At 48.2% G+C, this 8,776-nt stretch overlaps 1 protein-coding gene across 7 annotated transcripts in view; it reads left to right on the forward strand.

The window, feature by feature from the left end:
• The window catches only part of RHOBTB1 (Rho related BTB domain containing 1), a 114,078-nt gene extending 107,616 nt beyond the window's left edge, over positions 1-6,462 (forward strand). For all 7 annotated transcript variants that reach the window (XM_084751992.1, XM_084751993.1, XM_084751996.1 and 4 more), the window contains 3 exons: positions 2,520-2,608; positions 5,426-5,531; positions 5,894-6,462. In XM_084751992.1, the coding sequence (XP_084608118.1) occupies positions 2,520-2,608; positions 5,426-5,531; positions 5,894-6,063 (365 nt within the window). In that variant the 3' untranslated portion in view covers positions 6,064-6,462. The remainder of the gene's footprint in view (positions 1-2,519; positions 2,609-5,425; positions 5,532-5,893) is intronic.
• Positions 6,463-8,776: the final 2,314 nt, after the last annotated feature.

An 8,776-nucleotide genomic window follows, 5' to 3' on the forward strand; every position in this document is an offset into this window, starting at 1 on the left:
TGCCTCCCAGGCCCCTACCACCCATTTACCAGAGAGTTTATAGATAATGCTCAAGTCCTCCATTGTTTTTCTCCCTTAAGCTGCTCTTGGTCAGCACGCTCTACCATAGCAACAGAAATGAAACTAGGACTGGCCACGGGTCCCCCCAGTACTCAGGACATCATACTGAGGCCAGATGCTCTTCCCTGCAGCTTGGCTACTCCATTTAGGAGAAAAGGAAGTTCTCCAAAGGAACAGGAAATGAGATCCATTCACTGCCTCAGCCCCCAGTAAGACCAGTCAGGCCACCCTCTGAGACTTTGAGACCGGCCAAGAGGATGTCCACCTAGCCATGCACGTCCCATGATGAAGCCTCTTTCAGTAGAAGGCTGTTCTCTTCATGCTGAGGGTCTGGTACTTTGGGTACCAGTGACCTCAGCTTGACCTTCTGGGTGCTCTATTACAGCTCCCCATCAGCACTTACTGTGTCACCTCCATTCATCTATTACGGTGACGGTGTCTTTCTTTAAACCCTACGTAGCCAACCTCTGCTGGTTAGTCTCAGCTTCTATGGAACTGAAGGGAGTTGACCTCGCCGTGGAGTGGGCTGAAGGGATGTTGCAACTGGGTTGAGCTTCTATCCACACCTGTGAGACTTGTCCAGCTAACAGCAAAGCTATTCTGCCGTCTTATGCGTGTCGCTGGCGAGTCCCTCCCTCTTTACTTCCTTCAAGGGCTTACCTTTGCACTCACGACCGGTGGGCTAGCTTTGGAGGTGGAGGGAGTCCTGGCTTTTGATACACCTTCCTTAACAAACTTAATCACCCTTTCTGTCTCTGGAGTTCAAAGGAGACTGTTTCCTTTCAATCACTTGAACCTTGAGAAACCGTGGAAAGCTTGCTTTCAGTGTCGAGAGATTGGAAGGCTTGAGGAGAGATTAACCTTAACCGGGAAGTGTAAGCCTGCCGGGGTGCGGTCAGGATGCACACAACGTTTATCTATTAAGTTCACCATCTTATAAGGGTCCAGTCTCAATCCTATTTCATCATTTACTAGCAATTGAAAAGTTTGAAATAGTGTAAGAATTACCAGAACGGGGCACAGAGGCACAAAGTAAGTGCACACAATTAGGAAAACAATGAACTAGCCCCATGGCTTTCAATTCATTAAAATGATAATTAACAACAACAACCACAACCTTCAATTGCAGCAAAGAGAAGCACAAACCAAAAGCAGTCAGCCTGCAGTGTAGGGAGCCACCACAGCATTCCTGATGCCGTTATTTTTAAGAGCTGGAAATGCCACACCAAAACTTCACACACCTTTGTTAACCTGGGGCTGGAGACTGTCCAAGCAGAGGCAAGAAACAGTTACCTCAGCCTCAGAATCACAATTTAAACACCAACAACTGGAGCTGGGCGCAAGGTCTTACTCAGACATAGCTCGCTCAAACAGGAGTTTTATTACTGAGGACCAGTATTCTTCCCCATCTTTATAATCCAAGAGGCTGTGGGTGCTCTGTTTGTAATTGTTGAGACCGATACATGCATTCACATTGTATTGTTTTGGCTTGTTTTGTTTGGCTACACTGAGTCTCATGTAGCCTAGGCTGGCCTCAGATCACTATGTAGCTAAGGATAACCTTGAACTACTGATTCTCCTGTCACTACTTCCCAAGGGATGGGATTACAGGTGTGGGCCACCATGCCTGGTGTATGCAGTGTTGGGGATTAAACCCAAGCCCCTCAAGCATTCTAGGCAAACACTCTACCAACTCAGCTACATCCTCAGTTGTTAATTCCCCAAGTAGACTAGGTACTGTGTCATCCAGTCTTTGAAGATAAACTCAGAGAGGGCTGTGTCTGCAGTCAGAGCATCCTGTAAATGTGCTAGACTTCCCAGAACATTTATACTGTCTAGGAGAACTATCTGCCCCCAATGGATGTGTTCTGTGTCTTCACAGCCCAAGGTAGTAGGCATATGTGGCTACTGAGCACTTAACAGGGCTAGTGTGGCCAATGAACTAAGTATTAATTATCTGCATTTAAATAGTCACATGTGATCCACAGTTATCATCCTAGGCATGGTCAAAAAGGTCTGGAAGTTCTGACTTTTCCAGAAACACCGACCAGAACCCTCTAGAACAATGGCTCTCAACCTTCCTTAATGCTGTGACCCTTTAATATAGTTCTGTTATGGAGACACCCCCCCAACCATAAAAAATTATTTCATCATTACTTTATAACTATAATTTTGATACTGTTATGAATCATAATATAAATTTCTGATATAAGGGATATCTGATATGCAACCCCTAAAGGTGTCGAGATCCATTGCCTTAGAGAGATAGTGCCCTGGTTGGAGACTGACAGACCACACATCCGAATCAGCGTTGGCTTCTTTTCCAGTGTCTACCCAGAACTATGTCCACTATCTCCTCTTTTTCTCAAGTGGTCCCAGATCTGCCCGCCACTCCAGGCTAGGCCGGGTGTCTGGCTTGGGGTGGGCAGTGTAACTCTATCCTGCCCTCTCTCTCCCAGAGCAGCACGCTGTCCAGGAGCTCACCAAGGCCGCTGTGAGTGGAGTGGGCATTGATGGTGAAGTACTCTCTTACTTGGAATTGGCACAGGTAGGTCTGTAGGCATTTACCTTCCATCCCTGGTGTGTGGGTCCCCGAGCCTACTTTAACACTGAAAACAACAACAACAAAACAAAAAACAAAACCTCACTGTCACATCTGCCCAATTAAAGATGTCAGAGGGGTGCCTGTATTCAGAGACGATCAGAGAGTTTTACATTTCAGTCAGCATTCCACCTGCCAGGCTGCATTTGATAGAACACCACCACCCCTAACCCTGCCCAGTACCAGTCTCGCCCTCCTCAGGCAGTGGTTTCGTATATGAGAGAACCACCAGCTTAGGAGGAAGTTTTGCTTCTCTTCCTCCTTTGAGTTCTCGGACAAGCATTTGGCCAAGAACAGACAGTTTGTAGAACATTCCATAAAGCTTTATAGCTTTACCTCCCCCCCCCCACACACACACCCCTTCCATTCCCCGCCCCCCATACCATCTCCTTAAGCTCCTCTGGAGTTTTTAAAGGTCAGTCTGGTTAGTATTGGTGCCCATGATCCCTACACAAGCATCCGTGCATGTGAGTAGATAGACAAGCACACACATACCCACACACGCCTCTTCCAGACAAAGGTAGTAGCCAATTAAAGCTTTAGGCACCAAGATAAACTCTGCAGTGCGTGACCTCCAACCTTACAGACTGAGAAACAGGGGGAAATGTCCAGGGAAGAGCCGTGAAGGTGGAGGTTCACACACACACTGCAGAGTACATAGGTAGAGTGAACCAGTCCCAATACAGACTTATCAACAGGAGTTTACACTCTGGGGGGCAGGGGATGAGAAATAAGTTCTGAATTCATGACGTTATTGTTTTTTTGGGTTTTTTTTTTTGTTTTTTTGTTTGTGTGTGTGTGTGTGTGTGTGTGTGTGTGTGTGTGTGTGTGTGTTTTCCTGTCTGCCTGTGGAGTTTGGCTTCCTCTGTTCTCAGTAAGGGCAGTGCTAACTAGGTCTTGGGTCAGGCCATTCAGATGGAGAGGAGGTGGCCTCAGGAAGTTGCTCAGGTGTTGCTCAGCCCAGCCAAGTGTGGCCGTAGGTGCTGGCTTGGGGTCATAGGGAGAAGATAGGCTGGGACTTGGAGCAGCCGATTCCCTCTGACTTGACCCTCGGCAGATGTTGTGTTGTGTGATCCCAAGTCCCTCCACTATATCCCAACCGCAGATTCTCTGCAGTCAGAGGCAAGTGAGAGAAATAGACGTGAAAACGCAACCTGAGAACTCATCCTCCCATCATGAGAGGCCCATGATACGTTGCAGTAGAAGCTCCAAGGCCTCATCAGAGCTGGTTGTCCAAAAATTGAAACTGGAGGTCTTTGGAGACAACCCCGTGCCCCAAAGTTATGACTGGATTCTAGCCATGAGTATCCTGCACAGAGGAAATTGAAATGACTCGTAATGACTGTTCACTGGAAGTAAAGATCTGAACCTTTTGCTGTCTTCCCTCCTGGCTCCTCCCCACCTGCCTACACACCCATGACCTGCTGTGCAGTGTGATTACTGAGCCCTGACAAACCCTGGCAGGAAGTTAACGTGAGCCCCATGTATGAGCCCATCCGTTAGCCCTTAACCCAGCAAGAGTTTCACAGTTGGGGGGACCCGTGCTAATTTCTGTAGTGTAAATTTTCCCACTGTGGCCAACTTGAACAACCAAAGACAGAGTGAGTGCAGCCAGTTCCCTGAGCTGATGCTGCACCCCACCCCACCCCACCCGTACCCAATCAAATTGGACAGGCAGAAAAACTGGAAGGACCAGCCTCCAACCATCTCCATGGTTGCAGTTGTAGGTTCTGTCTCCTTGGGGTGGCTTTTAAGAGATGAAGAGACAAGCATCCGAAAAGCCACGCTCCTGTTCCCAGGTTCCCTGTTAGCCAAAGAAATGCCCAGGATGAGCCATGAAGGGCAAGGGTGTCCTGCCAGATCAGAGGAGATTCGGCGGAGTGGACCATCTGGTTTGGGGACCTCAGCTACCACCTCCCCAGGCTCAGCAAAGCTGGGTGGAGCATTCGGATTCTCCTTGTCTCGCCCACATGCCTGCTCTTACACAACTAGAGGGCAGGTACATGACAGCTGCAGCCCGCTGCCGTCTCCTCTTTCGATCTTTGGCCCCAGCAAGCTGAGCTCTGACATGTGACACGGAGTATTTCATTGCTAAGGCTCCTTAAACAGAGATGACATCGGTCCATCTGCTGCTGCCTGGTACCTTCCAGAGGGCATGCGTGGTCACCTCTCACCAGAGGGCCAGGGGATGGGCAGGCAGGGCAGGAGAGCCAGGCATACTTTGAAGTCTTGGTGTGATACGGTGTTTATTTCTGGGGACCATCTATCTCAGGAGGCAGTGAGGGAGGGGACATGAACACCGTACTCGGCTGACATCAGAGCCACAGTCAAAGTCAAAACGCTGAGGTCAAAACAAAAGCTTATCTGTTCTAGCTCCACGGGCCTTTTATGTCTCTTCACTCTCTCTCCCATGCTCATAACGGTTCTCATTTCTTTGTAGACTTGCTTTAATTTTTGTAATATTTATTGCCTGTGCCTGTTCGTGTGCCTGTGCATGCTGGCATGCCTGTGTGTGTGTGTGTGTGTGTGTGTGTGTGTGTGTGTGTGTGTGTGTGTGTGTGTCTGTGTATTGTGCCACAGCAAGCCTTTGGAGGTCAGAAGAATTGCAGGTGCCAGGCCCCTCCTACCTTCATGGGGTCCTAGAGATCAAACTCAGTTATCAGGCATGGCATCAGACACCTTTAACCTGCTGAGCCATACCACTGGCCCATTGCCTCCCTTCAGCAAACAGAGCCTGACCCGACTCTGGTCCCCTTTCCACAGTTTCACAACGCCAACCAGCTAGCTGCCTGGTGTTTACATCACATCTGCACCAACTACAACAGTGTCTGTTCCAAGTTCCGCAAGGAGATCAAATCTAAGTCAGCAGGTAAGGGTGAGCATGCGAGCTCCCGGCCACCCACCCTTTAGCTTTCTAAGCCCTTGGGGAGGGAAGCCGACTCAGTAGACACTGTACAGTCAGTTCCTTTTGAGTGTGTGGTAGTCATATAGCCGAGTGGATTTTAGGTGGGGGGATCTTTTTGCAGAATGTCTTACTTAGAGAGTGGGGAAGGGAAATGGGGGGGGGTGCTGGAATTGAGGCCTGCTCATAGCTCATAGCTCCCTCCACATCAGCATGCTGGGAGGTTTATGAGGAGCACGAGGCAGGGCTGAGCACCCAGGACAGACATGGAGCAGCAAGAATCACAGACAGCATCTTTCCTCTCCCCCCCACCCCCCACCCACCCGCAGACAACCAGGAGTACTTCGAGCGGCACCGCTGGCCCCCCGTGTGGTACCTGAAGGAGGAAGACCACTACCAGCGTGTGAAGAGGGAGCGAGAGAAAGAGGCCATGGCTCTGAACAAGCACCATTCAAGGAGGAAGTGGTGTTTCTGGCACTCGTCCCCAGCTGTCGCCTGAAGAGCAGAGAAGGGACACTCATCCTTGAGGCCACCTCCACCGTTGACAGCTCTACTGTAAAAAAAAAAAAACAAAAACAGACAAACAAACCAGTCTCCTTTGCCATTCACACACTTAGGGTTTGGGACACTGGCTTCTCCACTCGTGTGCGTTTCTCTCCATCAGGATCAGAGCACAAGCTTGCCACCCATGAGCCTGGACAGAAAAGGAAAGCTGACTGACTCTCCGCATTCCTTCAACGTATACCTGTCACTCTCTCTTTTTTTTTCCCCCCTCGTTAGGAAGCTTTAATACACTTTACTCCGTTATTTTTGTTCCTTTTTTTATACAAAGAGAAACAAGCCCAGCTTTCATGTTTCAGATTCCAGATTGGAAAATATTTTTATACGGTCTCGTTTATTTCGTTGAAATGACAATGCTGTGTATTACTTTTATTTCATAGGCCACACACTGACCTAGGAGTTTGCCCCGCGATTCTCTCAGCCCACATGGCCACCGAGCTTTACTCATAATTACAGAGTTATCCTTTTGTTGTGAGATAAAGGGCTGGGCTGAAATCCCCGCCCCCCCCCAAAGTACAAGCTGGAAGCGCTTAATCTTTGTTCTAGTGAACAACATTGGTATAATAACCTATTTACGAGATTTTTCTATTTAAGTGCTAGTAATTATATGGTTATCTGTGCCATATAAACTGCAGTAAGGGCAAATATCCTACTGTTTAAAATGATTCAAGAGGATAACCCTTATAATCATTAGAAGGGCTTCTTAAATCCCAGGACCATCAGGGGAAAGACTGGCTGGCATTACCTGGGTACCTACAACAGCGTTCGAGTCCTACTGCTGGGTAACTGGGGCAGGGCTGGTGGCTTTCAGTGTTCTCTGATTTTGCCGTGCTTCCACCAGCAAACCCTCCAGGAACCGGAGCAGAGATGAGCAAAGGAGGAAAAGGCTCTCCTCACTGTCTACAGGTCTGTCACCTCAGCCCTCGCACCTGCGGCCAACTTCACTTTGTAAGACGCCTTTTTTTTTTTTTTTTTGGACTCTTCCCAGGGAAAATTTAGGTCACCACTAAAGTAGGCCAAGGCAGACCACCTGCTTCTGCAGCAGTCCCCACGGAGCCTGTGAAAGCCCAAAGCTGGAGGCTGGGTCCTGCCTTCTCCAGTAGTGAGAGGAGCCGAATGCCAAGAGCCTAGGGAATGGTGCTATTGAGTGGGAGTTCTGACCCCGTGTCCCTTGGGAAGTTCAGTGTTAGAACAGAATTGGCAGAGCATGGGAGCTCTCTAGAGGCCTCCACACCATCGCTCCTCTGCAGATTAAAATGTTACAGTACACAGATTCAGTCACATGGGCACATGGGTGCACACACACACACAAACACACACACACACACACACACACACACACACACCTGCCCCAGGACGTTGTGTGTGGGATACTGGGGCTCATCATGTTGGGAGGTCACCTGACAGATGCTAAGGGCTATTGCTTTTTTGTTTGTTTTGTTTTGTTTTTTGTTTTTTTCTGAACATGGGAAAGAGACAGTTGAGTTCAAACTCCAAATGCCATATAGATTTGGAAATCTGTGTAGACCACAGGCAGGCATCTGTTTCTAGCATGGCCACATGCCAGATATAAGAGCTAACTTAGAAAGACCCAGGAATGCACCACCCTCACGTGACAGAGAGGGAGCAGCGGATAGGAGGGGGTGGGGCTGATCAAGCCTTCTCCATAGTTTGCTTAGTAGGGGAATTGCTAATGGAAGGAGAAGGTAGGTAGACTGAAAGGGTATATGTCAATGGCATAGGGCCACACTGAAATCCTAGCGGTTGTGTTTTCAGTAAGTAGTTGTAGTTGAATTTAACAACCAAAGCTCCATCTGATTGTACTCTTGCCAAAACATGACAGACACATACATGAACATGGGGCATAAGCAATAAAACCCACTCGTGTTCTTCGCAGCTGCTGAAACCAAGTGGCTGGCTCATTTGGTTGACACTGACTAGCCTTTAAACATCGTGGTTTGTCTCATGTTTTTTATTTCACAAAAAGCCAATAAAACTGTTTAAGTATATAAAAAAGAAAGTGCCTCTAGTTTTGTGTACTGTGTAAAATCCTCATGTGTGTTTTAATAGTCTCTTAAAAGCTATCAGCACCCAAAGGCGTTGCGTCACTGGAGCTCGTTCAACTAACAAAGTTGGCATGGCTGTCGTTTGTGTTTAGTTATTTTTCAGCAGATTCCCATTCCAGGATATAGATGAGGTGTGTGCCACTTTGCTCTTTCTCAGCCAATGCCATGGGGTCACTTGACATCCTGTGGTCTTGGGGAGTGCCGACCATGACATCTCCATCCTATTGGAGTGGTTGAAATCAGAGTTTGAGAAATTCTGACAGCAACCAAATAAAAGGTCTGGATTGGTAGGCCCATGAGGAAGTCCTCCAGAAGCAAGCCTGAGAAAAGACTCTAGAGGGACCTATCTACAACGTATAGATGTAAGGTTATGGAAGCTTCGATGGAGTCCGAGGGCTTTAATGAGATCTCACAGACTGGCTGAGCTCTTTGAGACTGCAGAGGAAAAAGTCCGCCCTTGTCGAAAGCACCTATGGGGCTGGCATCGAGAAGCTCCCATGCCTCCCAAGCTCCTAGAAGAAGCTTACACATTCCAACTGTGAACACGCAAATGAGAAAGCTCAGTGATCCTAAAATTTCAAATTG

Source organism: Acomys minous (genome assembly GCF_964271855.1).
Source record: "Acomys minous genome assembly, chromosome: 13".
Classification (NCBI taxonomy): domain Eukaryota; kingdom Metazoa; phylum Chordata; class Mammalia; order Rodentia; family Muridae; genus Acomys; species Acomys minous.